The sequence below is a fragment of the Limulus polyphemus genome, unplaced genomic scaffold (assembly GCF_000517525.1).
Source record: "Limulus polyphemus unplaced genomic scaffold, Limulus_polyphemus-2.1.2 Scaffold11, whole genome shotgun sequence".
NCBI lineage: Eukaryota > Metazoa > Arthropoda > Merostomata > Xiphosura > Limulidae > Limulus > Limulus polyphemus.
Genome location: NW_013665621.1, coordinates 1,837,193 through 1,859,705, shown reverse-complemented (window position 1 = coordinate 1,859,705; position 22,513 = coordinate 1,837,193). Strand labels below are relative to the sequence as shown.

General features: G+C 33.9%; 1 protein-coding gene and 1 long non-coding RNA gene across 2 annotated transcripts in view; one reads left to right on the top strand and one right to left on the bottom strand.

Moving 5' to 3' along the window:
- Positions 1 to 22,513, bottom strand: part of LOC111085120 — a 57,202-nt gene that overhangs the window by 28,705 nt on the left and 5,984 nt on the right. The gene's annotated exons all lie outside the window — the stretch shown is intronic.
- Positions 13,140 to 22,513, top strand: part of LOC106478570 — a 39,793-nt gene continuing 30,419 nt past the window's right edge. The window contains exon 1 of the mRNA XM_013939127.2: positions 13,140 to 13,252. Coding sequence (XP_013794581.2) covers positions 13,155 to 13,252 — 98 coding nt within the window. The 5' untranslated portion in view covers positions 13,140 to 13,154. The remainder of the gene's footprint in view (positions 13,253 to 22,513) is intronic.

Genomic DNA, 22,513 nt, shown 5'->3' with positions numbered 1-22,513 from the left:
GTATTGAGTGCTGGAAAGGAACATACGGATATCAAGAGTGCGATGATTATAGACTTCTTAGAGATTACCCAACAGGAAGATATGGATACAGAAATCACAATAATTTTAAAATCAACAGAACTCGTACATATTAAGCTATTTACTGTACGGAATGGTGTAAGAGGAAAAATAACAACAGAATAAATGTCATTCAGTGACATCCCTGTTCATCGGAAGACTAGTATCACCTCACACTGGAGTTACGGGTTATGTACAATGCGATCTGGAATAATAATCAAAGGCAATTGTAAAATGAATACTTTGCAAGTTTGTTAGAACACGATTCGGATGATATTGAATATTTAAACCTATAAAGCAACAAATAAAGAATTAGGAGCGTTTAAAGTTTGTAGTGCAAACCGGAGAGTTATTACGTTATTACTTATTACGTTGTTTCAAATAAAACCAATTTAGCTTCCTGGAGTAATAGGTCGTATTTCATTTATCTTTTAAAAGGAGAATTATTTTATTTCTTTTTTGTAAGGACACTTCTACTGCTCTCAAGTTATTTTACACCAGTTTGTATTTCTTCTGTTATTTAAGCTGTCTCTCGGATGGTTATTTGAACGAAAGAAGTAGCTTGAGTAGGGAAGGCATAAGATGTTTACTATTTCGACGCACTTTTTATTATGCTCTTTGTTAAAGCAACATAAAAAATATTAAGTGTTGCAAGAGTCTCACCACGCAGATGTTGTTTTCAAAGAAAGCTCCTACTGATACTTAAAGTGTATAGGAAAACATAAAAGAAATAGGCAGCACTTTTATCAATTTAAAGATCTTTGTACTCGATGGATGTTTTTCTAAAAGAAAGCGCCAGAACATAATTTCATGGAGGTACTAGAAGTCGTTCTAAAGCCTTTCTGGTACGTTGGAATTAGGCAAGTCTATCTTACTGCTCAGTACTTTTACATTACATTATTTTTAATTTAATGGAAAGTGTAGAACTGTAATCTGTTTATCAAACAAAAGTAAACATATGTGTATAAGCTATTGTTACACAATTAACTGTATTGTTAACTGAGGCTTTAAACACTCGAAACTGTGGTACTGTAATATATTATATTAAATAAAAGTAGTTTGATATAATAAACTATCGTCACAGAATTGAATGTATTATTGACAAGCATAATGCAATTAATAAGTGATAGTGAAATACAGAGAAATGTAAGCCCTTAATTACCATCCATGTACACTATTTAAGCCCTTAATTACCATCCACGTACACTATTTAAGCCCTTAATTACCATCCACGTACACTATTTAAGCCCTTACTTACCATCCACGTACACTATTTAAGCCCTTACTTACCATCCACGTACACTATATAAGCTCTTACTTACCATCCACGTACACTATTTAAGCCCTTATTTACCATCCACATACAATATATAAGCCCTTACTTACCATCCACGTACACTATATAAGCCCTTACTTACCATCCACGTACACTATATAAGTCCTTACTTACTACCCACGTACACTATATAAACCATTACTTACCATCCACACACACTATATAAGCCTTTACTTACCATCCACGTACACTATTTAAGCCCTTACGTATCATCCACGTACACTATATAAGCCCTTACTTACCATCCACGTACACTATATAAGCCCTTAATTATTATCCACGTACACTATTTAAGTCCTTAATTACCATACACATACACTATATAAGCCCTTACTTACCATCCACGTACACTATATAAGCCCTTAATTACCATCCGCGTACACTATTTAAGCTCTTAATTACCATACACATACACTATATAAGCCCTTAATTATTATCCACGTACACTATATAAGTCCTTAATTACCATACACATACACTATATAAGTCCTTAATTATTATCTACGTACAGATCTATCCTGTCATCTTTCTCAATATCATTCCTTAACTGACAATGGCCATTTAACATTTTGAAATAACGTGTTGCACCTACAATCAGAAATATGTGTTGTTGTTTTTTTCAAAATATAATTTTGTTAAAATTGATTCTCGGTATTATTCAGACAAAATTATAAGCCGTCTTTACAATCCAAGCCGGTTAAGAATGACGTTATCTATATTATCATGTATCATGACATTTTATGATAATAATGTGTCTATATATTAAAATCTTAATGCATATTATTATCACAAAATTATTTCGTTGTTTGAGGCTTTTCACTTAAACTAATTCACGTATTTGCCCTTTTAATCCGTTTCTCATCTAAATGATAAAAAAACAATGACAGGAGTACTTTCTAATTATTTCTGGTTAAAGGAAACAAATATTTCTTAATCAGAAAAAGGAAGAACTGTGCAAATTAAAATAAGATACATTTTCGTAACTTCTATAAGAAGTTTACCAGATTGTTTTCCTGCTACTTACGTTTCCTGTACAGTTTCGGCGTTTTTGTTAAAAAAAAAGAAGTTTCCAGAACAAAACGTTTCAAGTAATTGGGATGAAAAATGTTCTGAAAGTTTTTAGTTTTGAAGTTTGCTTCTTTAAAAAAAACAATATAATTTACATAAATCTTAAAAACTAACAAAAATCAAAGAAGATAAAGCTGAACTACAGTAAAACCATATTTTGAGTGGGTTTGAGAAAGTGTTTGAAGAGTTATAGCGAATATTTTCGCTAATAGTAACTAAGGTTGACCGTTTGACTTATGACTGAAGCAGCGGGTTGGCCCTGTGGTAGATAGAGCTTTGGATTTCGAAGCTGACGACCACGTTTCAAAACCGTGCGATTCTACAAGCTATTACCTGCACTTTAAGTTGTGAGTGCGTTCTATAAGAGTCACAGTCAATCCCATAGCGTGGATGGTAGGATGCTAGTCGGTAGCTCAAAATTAGGATCGGCGGAGTATAACCTTTGTAGCTTTGCCATAAATGTAAACCCTTGAAATGATTTTCTTGAGTGTTATAAATTTACTCACACCTTGAATTTAATTTATATATTACGGTCATTGATGAAACAATGATACCAAAATATTTGATTAGTTTTGTTTGTTTGTTTGTTTTGAATTTCGCGCAATGCTCCTCGATGGTTATCTACTCTAGCCGTCCCTTCTTTAGAAGTGATAGATTAGAGGAAAGACAGTTAGCTAACACCACCCACAGCCAACTCTTGGAGTACTCTTTAACAACAAATAGTGGGATGAACATCTCTACGGCTGAAGAAGTGAATGTGTTAGGGTATGGTTTGTTTGTTACGGATTTCGCGCAAAGTCACACGAGGGCTATTTGCGCTAGCCGTCCCTAATTTAACAGTGTAAGACTAGAGGGAAGGCAGCTAGTCATCACCACCCACCGCCAACTCTTGGGCTTCTCTTTTACCAACGAATAGTGGGATTGACCGTCACATTATAACACCCCCACGGCTAAAAGGGCGAGCATGTTTGGTGTGATGGGGATTCGAACCCGCGACCCACAGATTGCGAGTCGAGCGCCCTAACCACCTGGCCATGCCGGGCCACGTATTAGGGGATGGAAGCCTCCCAGTGGCACAGCGGTATGTCTGCGGACTTACAACGCTAGAATTCTGGTTTCGAGACCCGTAGTGGGCAGAGCATAGATAGCTCATTGTGTAGCTTTGCGCTTAATTACAAACAAACAAACAAACAATTAGGGGACGGGATTCGAGCCCGCAACCTTCAGATTTCGGGTGAAGTTCCCGAACCACCATGCCATGCCAGGTCCATTGGATTAATCATACATATATTAGTATACGTACCGTTAATAGAGAAGATGTTTTGGTCTGTTACGGTCAAAGTAACTGTTATTTCTAATTTGAAGTATTAAAAGACTATAGTTATAGCACGCAAATGTTCCAAAGTATAAACGCAACATTTTGATTAATTGTTAAAGACAGAAAAAATTATACAATAAACATATTTTTTTAAATAAAATATGAGTGGCAGTGTTTTGTCATTTCCGGTCAAAGAACTGTTTAAAGAAATCGCGTAGAGACATTCTCAATACGTATACAAAATACGAGACAAATCTGCCTTACCATTTTGAAGGTATCAAATTCTAACAACAGCATCAAGGAAAAGTAATGAAGAGATGCTTTATTCTCTATCGCATTAACTTCTTATTAGATATGATCCTGACAACAATTTTGGTTTGGTTGTTTTTAAGCATAAAGTTACACTATGGACAATCTGTGCTTTGCCCACCACGGGTATCGAAACCCTATTTTTAGCGTTGTAAGCCTGCAGACTTATTGCTGGGCCACTGTGAGGGGGGCTCCTGAATACATAGCTCATTATTTTATTTACAGCTTCAGTGTCATAGCTAAGAATTTTATAACGTGTTTATGAAAAAAGTATCATATGCGACACATGGGCTAAACGGTTTCAAAATTCAGGCATAACCGTTCCTGTCTTTGAACTGTTGACTATAGGGACGGCAACTAGTCAGCAGCACCCATAGCTTACATGACCACTGTTAACCAAGTATCAGTACTGACTGCCACTTTTATAAATCTGGAACAACTGAAAGTGAAGAGCGTGTTCAGCGCATATCGTGGACTCGAATCTCGGGCTTTTCGATCCGCAACGTGACAATATAACCACTGAACTACGATCTGCTTGTGTGTTTTTGAAATATATCTCTGTGACAGTTCTTGCCCTTTTAAAACAATAGTTGTCATGAAACAAAGTACCCGTTTGAACTCTTTATTTCCTTAAAACAGTAATAACTACTATAAACTATAATTTTACTGATAGAATATTTTTAGACACTACTTTGATGAAACCTGCTAAGTTTCAAATAAACCTCACCCGTTTTTTTAAAGAGAAGAATTAATATTGATTCAATATTTTCCAATTTATATTTTAATCGTAACTAAGTGAATTCCCGAATTCGAAATGACACTATAAATTGTGACGTTTTTCATATTCTTTCTGCACTTAAAATATAAAACAAAATTGACACACGTTTCATTATTACGTTCACGAACACCATTTATGAAACACGTGTATCGTGATGTACTACAGAACTTCAGTAGTAAGGCGTGTCTAAAGATGTAATTACAAGTGCAGCGTCTGGCTGTTTGTTTTTTCTGTAGACCCAAGTGGTTTTCTTTGATATAGTGAACTTATACTCTCAAGCATATTGAGTTTTATAGTAGACATCAACGACAGCGTGATGTCTCTAATCGCAATATATTGTCCCAGCTTACGTGCTCATGGTAAGAATATCAACAACGGTAGCGAAATATGGCGCGTACTGATGAAAGAACCGATAAAGAAATAGCGATATACCCATTTATAATCAAACTTAGATATTTATTAAATTATTCATTCTTCGCATATTTAGAAGCAAATTCGACTGTTTAGTAAAATGATAAAATTGATTTAATGTACATATGTACAGTTAAAAGAAGTACAACGCTAAAATAATTACATAATAAATAGTTTATTAAAACAGGAAATAGCCTTAAAGTGACTCTGCATCTTTCGGTGTTTTTACGCCATCATCTTCAGAACACTGAGCACTCCGAGCGGACTTACAACGCTAGAAACCGGATTTCGATACCCGTGGTGGGCAGAGCACAGATAGCCCTTTGTGTAGCTTTGTGCATAAATTCAAAACAAAACAAAAAATAATACTGAAACATGTGGAGTTATTTTAGGGTTGATTCCTGTTTTAATAAATTATTTATTGTATAATTATTTTGGCGTTGTACTCCTTTTAACTGTATATACGCATATATTTCACAAGTGACGTTCATAATTATTGATTTAATGCACTTAATTTAACACTTAGAATTAAGTAGACTTTTGATTGCGTTGTGAAAGTTGTCCTTTACGTTACGTTCTTTGTAGGTAACTCTAAATAGTTTTAAAACAAAGGAAATTTTATACGGTTCATGAATTATATTACCAAAGGAAATGATCTCAGAAATATTGCGCTTTAGACATTTTACTTCTTTAAATGTTGCTTATCTGAAAAGACATATTTTCCATTATTAAACTTGTACACTAGAAGTACCTTGTTACATCATTAAAGGAATATACGTTAGAATAAATTAGGATTAATATCCTGATTCTTCTAATTTTCTGTTTATTTTAAGGATTTTGAGGTTTTCCACAGATTTTCGTATTTTTCATGCTTTTAAGAATATAATGAATTTCAGTACCTTAATTTCTAAAACTTTTAATTACACTTACATGTAACAGTTAATGAGATGATTCATTGAATATTTATTTAAGCAAACTAATAAGGTGGACATGCTTACTCGGATTTCTTGTAATTAATACATATCATAGCATCATTGGCTAGATTTATTAACAACTATACCCCCCCCCCCCAGTGACTCAGCGGCAAGTCTGCCCGCCTACAATGCTGAATATTGGGTTTCGATACCCATGGTGGGCAGAGCACAGATAGCTCCTTGTGTACCTTTATGCTTAAAAATAACCAAACCACTAAGTGAACTTAAAGAAGTTAATCATTTCTGTCATATGAATAACGAACCGCCAGTGAAATCAACCAGGATCGAATAGTGTACAAGTTTCTTCCAGTAACGAGTTGTTATGATGAAGATTTTGTTTCTCAATCAGTAACGAACTTTCTCCAATTCTATACTGTTTATAAGTGAATTATTTAACTTACATAACATATCTGTGTTTTTAGTTTCTTGAAATTTATTTAAAAATAAGTACTTTGTTTTAGTGCAAAGCTACATAATTGTACATCTGAGCTGTACCCCGGATTGTAGCTTCATAAGTCCCCAAAGTTTACCTCTGAACCGCCACAGGGGAAAACAAGTGTTAATTTCTCAAAAGAATTGACGGGAAAAATGATCAAAGATCAACTCAATTTGAGAAATAACAAATACTTCAATTACTAATTCAACCATTTATTTCTGCGATAAAACTATTTATCTGTTGAAATTCGCCGTATCACAAAATCCTCAATATATCACGTGACGAGGTTGAATATAAGCTTGTAGTTTCTATTATTTCAAGTACGATATTGAGTACTATAAGTAAATAGAATCATGTGAAGTGTGCTAAACATTTCATAATGAAAATTGTTTAATAAGAGACTTGTTTCTTCTGGTTAGAACAAAGATAAAAGAATATGTAATGCTACAAAAGCCCAGTGTAACGGTCGACTGCCTCCAGATAGCGTGAGCCTCCAATGTTCAAATACTGTTGTAGTATGTCTCATTGCCCAAGTATGTGTATGTTGTTAATAAATAATGATTTCGAACTACGTGATATTTCCTGTTTTGTTAATAAATAATGACTTCGAACTACGTGATATTTCCTGTTTTGTTAATAAATTATGATTCGGATCAAAGTGGTATGACTGCTTTGTTATGTTAATAACCCCGGAAAGTAAAATATCATTCGAAAAATGGGATTTAGGCTCAGCGAGTTTTGAAAGCTATAAAACAGAACTTATCCCCTTCTCCCCCCCCCCCGAGGGACTACAACTATTATAGTAATACGTTTCTAAACTGTTAAAGGATACATTTTCTATTTAAGAATATGTAATAATGAAGAAAGGAGAAAGCTTGTTTGTTTGTTTGTTTGCTTTTTGAATTTCGCGCAAAGCTACACGAGAGCTATCTATGTTAGCCGTCCCTAATTTGGCAGTGTAAGACTAGAGGGAAGGCAGCTAGTAATCACCACCCACCGCCAACTCTTGGGCTACTATTTTACCAACGAATAGTGGGATTGACTGTCACATTATAACGCCCCCACGGCTGAAAGGGCGAGCATGTTTGGTGGAACGGGGTATTCGAACCCGCGACCCTCAGATTGCGAGTCGAGCTCCTTATCCACCTGGCCATGCCGGGCCTATAGGAAAAAGCCATAATTGTGTTTGTTTCACATTATCTGCATCATTATGTAAACTGTCTCTCAGATTCCTCCTGTAATGCATATTTAATGTCTTACGTTTTGTAATGACAGAAAAGTATTCTTTTTTTGGTGAATTACGCTATATTCTCGCAATTATGATGTAAAGTTTATCAATGGCCTTTGTTGTTTTAGCGCAAAGCCACCAAATATGCTAACTGCGCTCTGTTCACTATGGAAAATTGACTCAATCTTTTAGAGTTGTAAGTCCATAAACTTACCGCTGTTCACTATGGAAAATTGACTCAATCTTTTAGAGTTGTAAGTCCATAAACTTACCGCTGTTCACTATGGAAAATTGACCCAATCTTTTAGAGTTGTAAGTCCATAAACCTACCGCTGTTCACTATGGAAAATTGACCTAATCTTTTAGAGTTGTAAGCCCATAAACTTACCGCTGTTCACTATGGAAAATTGACCCAATCTTTTAGAGTTGTAAGTCCATAAACTTACCGCTGACCTACCGGATGACTGTTAATTATCTAGATTATAGTGAATAATGATGTCTAGATTTAATTATACTCTTAAAAATGGAATTATTTCAGGTAAGAATCGACGATAGAACCGGAAAATCACCCAGTTTCTGTTACCCATTTATCAGTGTTTAACGAGTAAAATGCTTCATTAACTAAAATATCTCTTAATTTTAACGTAAATGGTTAATACGTTTCGAAACTGGTAAGGTCCATCCAACGAATATGTCAAGTTGTGCCATCTGCCGGCACCAATTTAATCAATACACCCAACTTGGGAAACTGAAAGCTCAAATACTTTACTCGTATCTTAGGCAGCATCTTTTATTTGCATTACATATATTAAAGTCAGGCGTGGTGTATAGCGGTTAGCGTGTCAGTCGTTAAATCGAAGGGTTCGGCGTTCGAAATGTGATATCACTGAACATGTCTGCACTTTCAACTATAAGCGTATATAAATGATATACCTGTGAGAGTCAACCCCCTAAACCGATTCAAAAAGCCGAACAGAATCTTTTAGTGGGGGTGATGGTGGGGGTACTGCTGGAGGGTTGCTTTCCCTTTGGTTAGTAGTTCAAAATTAGGACAGTTACATCTGAATCCTAGAGTTCTCTGACCTGGCAGTTTAGTCCATGTGCACATAACATAATGTTTAGGGACAATAATGGACCTACTGGTCCATCTAGGCTGTCCCATCCTCTAAACTAAACTAAAACTATTTTAAAAAATGTATCAAAGCTAGTCCTTATCATTCATATAGTTATCAAGCTTTCTCTTAAACTCACTTAAATTTACTAGATCCACAATATCCGAAGGCAACCCATTCCAGAGGCCAACCACCCTATTAAAAACAATAAAACTGCCTTAGGTGAAGATGATTTCTACCCTGCCAAAATTTATATTTGTGTATCTTAATCCTACCATTCTCACCATTAAGTATGGACAAAGGTGGTGCATCAACACTATCAATTCCCTTTATAATTTTAAACACCTCAATCAGATTCCATCTAACTCTTCTTTTTCAAGAGAAAACAATTTCAGAGATCTTAACCTTTCCTCGTATGACAATCCCTCCATCCCAGCCTTCATTTTAGTAACCTTCCTCTGAACCCTTTCCAACAATTCAATATCTTTTTTAAGGTAAGGAGCTCAAGACTAAGCACAATACTCCAAATGTAGCCTAACAAGTGACATGTACTATGAAATTATAACCTCTTTATAACTGTATTCACTATTTCTGTAATTACAACCTAAAATCCTATTTGCCATACCACTAGCAACAGCATACTGCTTAGATGGCTTAATAAACTGATCAACCACTACACCAAGATCCCTTTCTTTCATAACACTATTAGGGTATTCACATCAAAATTATAGTTATAATTCAAATTATGATAAACTACATGCACTGTTCTGCATAAATTATTATTAAAATCCACCTGCCATTTATTCACCCAACTCACTAAGTGATCTAAATCCTTTTGTAAAGCAGCGGCATCATTCTCATAATCAGCAACACCCAAGACCTTAATATAATCAGCAAATTTAAGTAATTTATTGACCATTCCTTCATCTATGTTGTTGATGTAAATCAAAAAGAGTAAAGGTCCTAAAATTGAGCCATCAGGTACCTCACTTGTAACATTAATTTAGTTTAACTGAACTCCGTATATAACAACCATCTGTTTCTCCCACCCAGCCACTATTCTATTCAATTAACTAACTGCCTCAAACCTATAGAGATAATTTTTTTTATGTGGCACCTAATCAAATGTTTTCTGAAAATTCAGATATACTAAATCTACACCCTTAAAAGGTTACATAAGCAGTAACCTTTTAAAAGAATGTCAGAAGATTTGTAAGGCAAGATTTTTCCTTAGTGAAACCATGCTGACTATCCAGTAACATTCTAAATTTTATTAAATGGTTTTGCAAAGTATGTTTTATCAGTCTTTCCAAAACTTTTCCCAATACTGGTGTAAGACTAATAGGCCTGTAATTACTGGGACAGTTTTATCACTTCCCTTGAAAAGAAGAGTAACATTAGCCAACTTCCCATCCTCTGGCACCTGCCCACTATTCAAGGTTTACAAAAAATAAGATGCAGTTCATGTTGAAAATCATAATTCCTTTATGGAATCATATTTAGCTGTACTTCGTTTAACTTAACAGTTGCATTAAGTCTCACGTGTTCTTAATATATATAAATTATATGCTTACTTTTGTCTATACGGAACTTTTCTCGATCAAACGCTAGAAATCTCATATCGCTAGAAAGAATTGTCCGAATTGTTTATTGGCTTTCAATTCAGAATCACCTTACCTGTTTTTTACTGAGTCAAACTTTTAAATGCAACAAGTATGGTACACGATGTCACAATGTCGTAGTCATCACGTGACGACTGGCTTCGATTTCAATTTTAGTTATTTTTATTTGCAAAATACTTCATACAAACAACACTAAACCCACATTTAATTTCCTAAAAATGAACATTACACTAAATACAATTTCTATGGGCTTTCTTGATTTATTTAGGTATAGATACGCATGCGCAGTTCGTTCAAGACCATATGCTTATCACTTTGTGAACAGGCATTCAGATGTTTCTGCATATTCACCTAAGTTTGTCTTAATGACAACTTTACTTTGCAATAATTTAGCTTCGGTTCTTTTCATAAACTGCTCTAAACAACTTTTTTCTTTACTACGGGTTTTATTCTTCGTTTTTGGGAGTATCTTTATTTCGACTCATAAAACGTGTCATGCACTGAATGCTCAAAACTGTTTCGTACTCTGTACACTATTATAAATACCATTAATTACTTTGCGTGTAGTTTTATTAAATACAGTTACGTCTACGTGAGTTTGTTTGTCTGACCACGTGAAACGTTTTTAAATAGACCAGGAATTATCGATATAACACATAATACTTGCAAGAAAGCGAAGCTTAAATGCCGTGCGTGAAAATGATAGAATAAGGAAAATTCAAGCCCAGGGCATGGAAACTACTGCATATGATTAGTAGGTCGCGGCTAATGTTTCTTTATTTTGGTAAAGAAATGATGCAGCGCCACCTATACTCTATGCTTTTAAGTTAAAGCTAGGTTATTCTGATGATGCTTATATTTCACTTCCTAATACATTTTTTGTTTCTCTGTTATAATTCGGCCCCGTAATGTATAGGGTAATTACAAACAGTTATTGGTGGTATGTATTTTTATTGCAACGAAATGGGTCAAATTTCAATAAATTAAAAAGAAACACAAAGTATTTCTCTGTGAATATTTTTGCAAATCTCTACATAATTTTGTTGGAAGAATTTCGATATATCAATTTCGAAAGCATAGTTCACTACGTTCGTAAAAGCCTAAGATTCGTAATTGATTAGATAAAAAAAAAATATTAGGTTTTGAAAACTACTTGTTTTTGTCAATGCAATTATACCGTGAATTAAACGGAAGTACCAGAGAACAGTGGTTCTTATAAAACTTTTAAATAAGAAGAAGTAAAATAATATTTCCTTCCATTTCACACAATAGTAAAAAGAAAAAAAAGAGACCAATATTTTCGCAAGTTGTTCACGAAATATATTATATAAAAGTTGAAAGTATCTCATACAGTATGATATATATAATAAAAGTTTAAGGAGATCGCCACAAACTACATAAATCAAATATTTTCTTGCGTTTAACTTTCCGTGTCATTCCTAAGGGAGAATTTTGTGAGGAAACTTCCCACGGCTCATCTCGTATAGAGAAAACCTACTTCTCGTTGTTTTATCTGGTCCACAATAGTCAGCATGATTGTCTCTAAAAAAACACACACACAACAAAATGAAGATAAAAAAACTACAGAAAAAAAGAACAGCAAAAAATAAGTCACTGAGGGTAGAACGTCGACTTCACAAGGACTGTAAAGATTCTTGTAACATAAGAAGTACCTGGAATGACGTACTAGATATATATATACATTGTATTAATTTGTTCTACGGTGTTCGTCTTTATTTATTTCAACTATTCTCTGTCAACAAGAGAAAGGTTATGGCTTTGAAAAATACTTTTGGGAAACATAAAACACATAAAAAAGTTTATCTGTTATTTCTTTGAAGACTCAAAGTACCAAAATAACAAACGAATAACTGGTGTTGACAATTGCATTTAATTTAATATTTCTTCTATATAAACTCGTTTGGTCCTTGTTTATCAATTTCTCAACAGAGAAAACCTAAATAAGTATTGAATGTGACATTTTCTGTATATGTTTTTACCATCAAACAATAAAACGTACCCATCTTTCACAATCTTAGTAATAGCCAGTTTGTTTTTAGATAAAAGCCCTTAGTGATTCAATAAACTGTTATACTCGTGTTCTTTAATACACAGGCAGAGAGAAATGATAAGCTATCTCCTACCAAAATACTTGAAGCATAGTTTCGAAATGACATTATAAGTGGAAGGTCTGTAGAGCCAAACAACAAGACAGACATGCTACAAGCGGGTTATTTTTACTTACTTATATTTCTGATCGCATAAAAAATGAATATATGATGCAAATCGAATTTGGGAGCCTTTAAAATATAAATTTTAAATATTCAATTGAGCATAACGTTTGTTGTTCTGGTACAAAGCATATTTAGACTAAAAACTCTTTGAAACTTTTTTTTTTAGACAAGCTTTTTGAGCTAGTGTAATGAATTTTGGATTTTTCTCTAACAGATATGGAGCTAATTTTCATAAGCTGCGGTAGGAGAAACCAACTCCAAAATATAAGACATGTTCTTAGAAAAAGAAGAAAAAATTATCAATCTAGATCTTAACATCATCCACCTCAAAACTCAGGCCAAGAACAATCCATATGTACTTCCAATCCAGTAAGTCTTATAATATTATTTATAAGAATATGTGTGTTTTAGAGCAAAACCACAGTGGGTTATCTGCTGTGCCCACTGCGGGGAATCGAACCCGAGATTTTAGCTTTGTAAGTTCTTAGACTTATCGCTGCCTCACCGGGAAATGTAGGAATAAGAGATGACCCCAGTTTTCCTTCGTCAAAAGTCAGTTAACTAACGCGAAACCACAGCCAAGTGAACGGGCTTGGAAAAATAATGTAGTTACCAATTAAAGTAAATGACCCCAGTTTTCCTTCGTCAAAAGTCAGTTAACTAACGCGTAGATTTGTTTTTTGTTTGTTTGCTGTTTTGCACAAAGCTACGTAAATGGGCTATCGGTGCTGTGCTCACTGTGAGTATTGAAATCTGAATTTTTACGTTATAAGTTCTTAGACTTATCACTGAGCCACCAGAGGAGACGAAAATTTGGAATGTTCACTTTTGTTTATCCAAATATTTTGTTCTAAGATGGATCACAATTTTACGAGTAAGAACGTACTATAATAAAATAAGTAATCTATGTTTTACAGGACTTATTTGTTATAGAATTCAAATACTTTTACACAACGCGAAAATAATGTGAGATCTGTAGTAAAATATGCAGAATCCTACATAATATCTAAAAATTACAATAATTTATAGGTATCATTTTACTTAATTTTTAAAACATTTTGCTGGCATATATTCTTGTCTCCATTATAAACTTGAGCTCACTACAGTAAGTCAAATATTAATCAATATTATTAATGCGAAACAACAATTTTTATACAAATCTCATCACGACTCTATGTAAACTTTTCTAACTATTTAGCTTATAAATTTATTAAGAATGTTTTAAAAATTTCTGAAACTAAAAGCAACATATGAAACATAATTTCTCCAAACGATAGCTTTGCACTTGCAGAAGAAGCCTAACATGGCCTGGTGGTTAGGGCACTAGACATGCAGCCTACGGCTCGCGAGTTTGAATTCCGTCACCGAATATGCTTGCCCTTTCAGCCGAGGGGGCGTTATAATGTGGCGGTCAATCCTACTATTCGTTGGTAGAGAGTAGCCCAAGAACTGGTGGTGTTGACTAGCTGCCCTACCCCTGTTTTGTCGTTTCAAAATTAAGGTTTACTAGCGCAGATAGCATTCGAGTAACTTTGCGCGAAATTCCCAAAACAAATAAACATCTCCAGAACACCAGTTCTTGCACCCAACAGACAAGCAAAGACAATTTTTTTATATAAATAATTTTAACATAGTATCATTTAAAATACGCGTTAAAAACGGGGTTTTGATGCTCGTGGTGGGCTCAGCACATACAACCCATTGCGTAGCTTTGTGTTTAACAAAAAACAAAAAAACTTTAAAATACGAAAACATTCATAACAGACTCACGATTGGTTAAGAATACCAAAGAAGTTTCTCGCTTTTAAAATAATATGGTTTAAAGTCGGTTGTAAACAAAACGTGTTCTTTTCATCGGTTATGGGTGTGATATTATATTATGTTATATTATACCTTTACTCACTTCTTTCTTTATTGGTTTTTAGGAAGAAGAGTGTATAATATCATTTCTATTTTACCTTGTCTGTAGCATGCCGTTGCCTTTCGCTCCATATCAGGGCTTAAGAAGCCATCTAGATTACGCTACACAAAGCTTTAATTGAAACGTCAAATCTTATGGTATATAAATGCGGCTTTAACGTAATGGATTCAGCATTGAGCGAAAAGCATCATCATTAATAAAAACACCGTTGTTGAAGTGCTGTTATTCATATTAATTTTACGTTTTGATCAAAGTAAGCTAACTGCATAGATTAGAATTAAAAATCAGCCTGACAATGAGTATAACTAATAAACTATTCTGTTCTTACTTAAAATGCACTGTTTCATCATCTGAATATCCACACTGTTACAGAGACTTTCGGCCTAAATCTCGAAACTCTAATAAGACCAGTAAAGAAATATTATTACAATTATTATTTGTATTAAAAGAGGTCGACTAACAGGTGTGACAAAAAAACCAATTTCTTTTAAAGACAGATAAAAATGTTGACAGCTGTAGGAGAAAGAGTAAATTATGTAGTTACCAATTAAAATAAATTATTCATCGATTAACTTATATAAAACCAGTATACGGAGAAAGATATTAGAACGAAAGAGTAAATTATGTAGTTACCAATTAAAATAAATTATTCATCGGTTAACATACGTTAACTTATATAAAACCAGTATACGGAGAAAGATTTTAGAACGAAAGAGTAAATTATGTAGTTACCAATTAAAATAAATTATTCATCGGTTAACATACGTTAACTTATATAAAACCAGTATACGGAGAAAGATTTTAGAACGAAAGAGTAAATTATGTAGTTACCAATTAAAATAAATTATTCATCGGTTAACTTATATAAAACCAGTATACGGAGATAGATTTTAGAACGAAAGAGTAAATTATGTAGTTACCAATTAAAATAAATTATTCATCGGTTAACATCGTTAACTTATATAAAACCAGTATACGGAGAAAGATTTTAGCATTATTTTTCGTAGCAAATATTTACAGGAAAACCAGCAATATGTCGATATTTAATTGCCGTGCTATTGCTAGTTTGGGCAGCCTCGACACATTTCACTAACGTCGGTAAATCAGCTTTCCCATACACCTTAGAGCAATACTCGTTATACGCGTGGTTTTTAAGAGTAAATATTTGGTTTGCTGAAGCACGTGAAAAAACTGACTTTGATATGTTTAAATCTAGATGGAAATTCTTATCCAAATTCCGTGTTCTGTTAAAAGAAAGTAGATGTTTCTTCGCACGAGCCGAGAGTTTTTTTTTTAATATACCTGAAACAACATGATTAGCACTGGTGATCTGTACATTCAACATTCGTAAGTATTTTCGTCTATGTTAAACAAAAATGTCAAATATTTTAGATACTTATGTTAAGCTGGTTGCTCTAACTTCTAAACAACAAGCACTAAGGATTTTTAAACGTATATTGACAAGCGGTTTTGGTATTTATTTGAAAATCTGTATCACGTGTGGATTTAAATTAAAATTTTTCTGAGCTCGATTTTCCACTCCTATGAAGCACTACGCGAAAAACAAACAAACGAAGAACAAAATTTTTACTCTCACAAACCAATGTAGTATCAGACTCAATTTAATTAATTTCTTACATAATTATTTCATTATTCTTTTTTTTTTTTTGGTCAGTACTGGAGTTAGAACACGTATTATATTCCATTATTTACAGATCGGGATATCAAGTGAATAAATTTCCTTTTTGAGGTAAGACAACAAAACAAATGAGACAAAATGCATATTTTACGTGCTCGCCAAACATGCTCGCCCTTTCAGCCGTGGGGGCGTTATAATATGACGGTCAATCCCACTATTCGTTGGTAAAAGAGTAGCCCAAGAGTTGGCGGTGGGTGGTGATGACTAACTGCCTTCCCTCTAGTCTTACACAGCTAAATTAGGGACGGCTAGCGCAGATAGCCCTCGTGTAGCTTTGCGTGAAATTCCCAACAAACAAACAAACAATATTACTAGAGATATGCACGGTCAAAACTCAGTTGTCGAAAGTATTTGGTATTTTCAACCTGAAGGGCACCTTACGTGACACATAGGCTAAACGGCCAGATTAGTTCGTTAATTTAGATTGTTGACCATACTGACGGCAGTCTAACAGCACACTCTGCCTAATGCACGATATCTTCATCGAATAGTCTTCATCACGTCTTGAACCTTGGCCCTTCAGATCCGAATCTCCTCCCGCTAAACCACGCTCAGCAAAAGTAATCGACTTAGGCACAACCGGCTATTTTTACTGGGCACTACAGGCAGACACAGGGATATCCTACTCACGCTGTAGTCTCCGAATATTTGGTGCCCAAGGTAGCAGCCTATGCTGCCTAACTTTATTGCCTGGAAACATGCTTAAGTGTTATATACAGAAAAAAAATGTATCGTACTTGTTAAGATTTTATAGCTTTATGCAAGGATTCAGAGATAAAAAAAACAAAACAGAAAAAGAACTCAGTTGGAACTTTTTCTACACATACACACTGACAGTATCTTAACAAACTGATTTATTTGTTGTAAATGAGCTATCCGTGCTCTGCCTACTGCGGGCATAGAAATCCAATTTTTGGCGTTATAACTTCTCCGGCGATATTGCCTCATTAGTTTTGATATTACAGATATTGATTATACAACACCTGAGACTACTATACGTCATTGAACGTATCGTTGAGAAAATTTGTGTCGATAAAACTGGGCCTACTCTAAAAAAAAACATCCTAAGCAGACATACGTGTGCTTTATTTTTAATCAGAATTGTTATTAAATACTAACGAAATACTAACTAACATGACGAACGAAAATAATACAAATTTGAACTTGAATTTTCTTTTTAAATAAAGCTTAAGGCAGCGATTAAGGGTCTTCCTAAGAAAAAAAGTATAAAGCGAGTTTCGCGTTAGCTCATGTAAGCAGAGGTCGCTTTAGATCATGTAGACAGAGGATGTCAGGACTGCAGAAATTCCGAATTAGTTGATAGTTAGTTGGTATTTATGAAATAAATAAAAACTAGATTTTTTTTTTGTCGATAGAAACATAATTGCGTTATAAGTTTAGAAACATGAAGATAGATTTTTTTTTATAAGGAATATAATTTAAACGGTTTATTATGCTTATAAGGTTTAAAACAACTTAACCCTTTTAAAATAACCTCTTCTTACCAGAAAGCGCCGAACGAACGCTGACAGACATGCCACGTGGTATGTGAATAATATGTAGTTTATAGTATACTATTCAATTCATTGTTATAAAACATAAACAATTCAACTGTTCGCATACACATTTGATGGCGTCTCACAGTGGGTCAGCCGTAAGTTTAAGCACTTACAACGCTAAAACCAGAGGTTCGATACCCGTGGTGGGCAGAGCACAGATAGCCCATTGTGTAGTTTTTGCAGCAAACAACAACATTTGATGTTGTTGTTTGTAATTAAGCACAAAGCTACACAATGGGCTATCTGTGCTCTGCCCACCACGGGTATCGAAACCCGGATTCTAGCGTTGTAAGTCCGCAGACATACCGCTGTGCCACTGGGGGGGGGGCAACATTTGATATCGTAAATAAAGCGTACTTTGGTAATCTTCTCAAGGATTTGTACGATGAAATATTAAAAGAATTAACAAATATGACTGAAGGTTTATTCTCCGTTGAACAAAAACATAAATCGTTTGTTATGTAATTTCAGATTGTATACATTTTCACAGTCATGTGAGAAAAGAAAACTCTGTATTTTTACTTGCTACAGTTAATCTAACTTTAGATTTATTAGTACGAGGTAATATACTGTGACTAATTGATCTTCAAGATTTCGAAATGTTAGTGCAGAGAGACAAAATGAAATGAAATGCATATATATATATTTAGTTCAAACCTACACAGTGGGATATCTGTGCTCTGTCTACCACGGGGAAACGAGCCCCGGATTTTAGCGTTGAAACTCCGTAACGCTGACCCACCGCATTAACTACAAAATAAAATAAACCTAGAAATTAAAAATGCATCTACAGGAAGAAATATTTGTAAAAATAAGCAGTTTTCTTTCGTTAATGGACAAAAGTCGATGCAGTACACGAATGGACATGCGTCTGATTAGTAAACATTAATGGCAATGGTTTGTTGATTTTTGGGGAGCCACACAAATTTCAAAGGGACGTCTTTCTCATGTGACAAATTGCCTAGGAGACTTGGTGTTGCTAAATTCTGCTAAGCAATCATATTAACGTAGCTGTTTATAAGTCGCTAAACGATCTTTGTTAATTATTATCACTATTTTGTCACCGAGTTATTTATATATATATCCATATCTTCACAATATTTTACGCGGAAAGGTACTTAAACATTCATTTTTCACACATAATCGGAAGTAAATATTTAAATAAAAAATTATCTGCCCAATTATCGGCTTCGTTCCTTCGTCAGTGAAGTAGAAAAAAGAGTAACTATTTACTCCGCGTGTAAAGGAAGACGATAAATGTTTAAATTATTTAGAATTGCCATTAATTTCTTAAAACAGTCCAATATCTAAGTTATCTTCTTACCTTCCTTATATGATCCAAACAGGTTTACTTAAAAGTTACTAAGTAATATAATAAACACCAATCTGGGCAGGACAAGAGTCAAGATAAACTAGTTCAAGGGTCAAAATATGAATGCATAATAAACAGAATATGTTTCGTGAAACTGCGAATTTGGAAAGAGAGAGATAGAAAAAACTCTACTGTTCGTAAATGTACGGTAGATAGTATTTGTTTAAACGTTAAAAAATAACTTGATTGGTTATCTACTCTTTATGTAAGTAAAAATGTGTCTAACTTGGTTAAAAAAATAACTTGATTGGTTATCTACTCTTTATGCAAGTAACAATGTGTCTAACTTGGTTAAAAAACAACTTGATTTGTTATCTACTCTTTATACAACTAACAATGTGTCTGTCTTACGTGGTTAAAAAAACAACTTGATTGTTTATCTACACTCTTTATACAATTCGACACTAACAATGTGTCTTACGGTGTAGGGCTTATCATCCAGTTACTCAACTACAGATAAAAATAAAGAAACCCGATAACTCAAAAGATTTTGTAATACCATAAACCGGTTCAAATGTAGCTAAGTATATTTCCTGTAAGCGTTCGGATTTTCAAGTACTTAGACGTGTTTATCAAGGCCACAGATACAAAGATATGCAAAAATATACATAGTCATTTTTCATCCTACGTTACTTAAATATTCATAAACAAACTGTTGTTCAATAGAATATGCAGCAAACTAATACTTTATATTAACTGGTGTTTAGTAAAAAACAATGTAGTTGTTTAACTTACAATCCCAAAGAATTAAGTTCAGGTAAAATGAATTATTGCAACTCAGTAAACATTAAAGTACTTAATGAACATCAGAGAGAACAGGTGTCTTATATTTTTCTCAATACATATAAATAAAAACACAACAAACATGAGCTAGTGAAACAATATGTACTTCAACCTGGCTTCTGAGCATCCATTATTAAATATGAGCTGGAAGAAGTTTGATAAGAAATACGGTAACCGTAATTACAAATTTTATTGTAAAGTAAGAAAGCAGTGAAGAAGTGTAAACTCGATAACAAGGTGACCTTTGTTCCATTTATCAAGTAATATTATTTATTTACAAAGAATACAATTATTAAAAAAAAATAAACTTATTATCTTGAATTTTTCTCAAGTATACAATACTTTTTATATATTGAAACAGCCTAAGATATATGTTTACCATCACAGCAACATAAATAGAATAGTTATCAACACGGCAAGAGCTAAGTAGCAGGAAGAGCCAAAATATCCATACTTCAGAGCACGGGGGTCCAAAACTTGCATCATATAATAATATGATTTGATGTTTATATAGATAATGTTTACACACTCAGCCATTTTTTATGAAGTTGTTGCAATAACACGCGATATTTCAACCTTCGCAGGCGCCGATGTGGTCTCACCCACCTATCCGCCTGAGAAACTGTTTTCCTTGCCATACACTATAACTGTGGAACGTAGGTGGTCTGGACTCTAGAGGGTCATATTTCACGATGTTACTAGTATATGATATAAACACAGAAGGAATTAGGATTAGGTTGAACCCATTTATCTCGACTGACAGCTAACGTTACCAGTTGTTAATTAAAAACAAAGTTATGGGACATTCATATTCTAAATATTCGTAAAAACACACACACAAAACGTAGAAAACATTCGATTTTCAACGTCTTCGGTAATTCCGATGTTAAAAATCCCAATCTTTAAAAACTTTACATTTTTTACACTTTTTTTTAGTTTATAAATATATATTTATTTTTTAAATAAAATATAACCGTTTCAGAACTTAGTTTAGTATTATCTTGTTGTTCAACAGCAATAAATAGATTAACCACACTATATTTGAACGACAATCACCCTTGAAGTAATGCTTTGTGTATGATAATGCAGTGGCAAATTCCAGAAGAACATTTGGCTCATATAACCATTCGACAGTGCAATATCTCCGTGGCTAAATGGATAAAAGAAAATCTTACGAAGAGGAAATCAATTCAATATTCATAAAGCCACATTATTAAACAATGTAGGGCCAAAGAATAAAACATTTTGAAAATATTCAGAACGTTGAAGACAGCCGAAACCATATCATAAATAAACCCGGAATAGCTTCCTTATCTGCAGGCTATGATTACGAAAGAAAACTCTGACCTAAAACTTCATCGCGATTAAGCATATCTCCTGGTATACTGTTAAGAAGATAATGAACAGGGATTTGAAGTTGACGAAAGCTAACAAGCAAAACGTTCACAAGCTTCCACACACCTCTCAAAATTAACGGCTGTTTCCGTGAGAAATAGGATAGTCAAAGAAAGCAGAATCTCAGCGATACATTCGACCACATGCATACCTGTCATACTTCCTAGAGAATCACAAATGGAATTTTTGTTTTTGGTTTGCCTAAAAGTTGTATTGAAATTACGCTGTAGAACATAAGTTCTTAAATAAGAATTACAGTCATCAGACTAAGAACGATCGGCAATGAAAAAAATATTCAGTGAAAAAAAAGTGTTTGAAATGTCATAACTTTAAACAATTCTTTATGATTTGCGACAACATTATACACTGCGTACATTCGCTTTTTATAGCTGTCAAGCAACAGTTTATTACAAGAAACATAACTCAACTAAAACGGCATTTATAACTTAAGCATTCGAAAGATGGGCATTAATAATATAAACCTTTGAAAGATTTTATCCAAAATTACGGCAACTGAAATCCATAAGAAAGTCATGCATCGGATCCCGAATTTCAGCGTTATAAGTCCGTAAACTTACCGCTGACTTACCAAGGGACCAACTTGTTTGTGAGTCTATAACTTTGTTGGTTAAAGGGTCCCTGATAACACATGAGCGAAATAAAAACAAAAACAAAATTACCACTACTATTGTAGGTAATCATTCTAATTTATATTGGAATTTATTATGTATTAGAACATAGCTCGTCAAAAATGACGGGACAAGTATACCACCTCCACTCTATAGTATACCCTAACCTTACATTTCATAGCTATCTGAAATAAATAAATTTTGCGAAATCAAGCTTGACCAACAAAGAGGTAGAAAGGTGCAGTCGAGGCAGTCAAACGTCGGTAAATTTC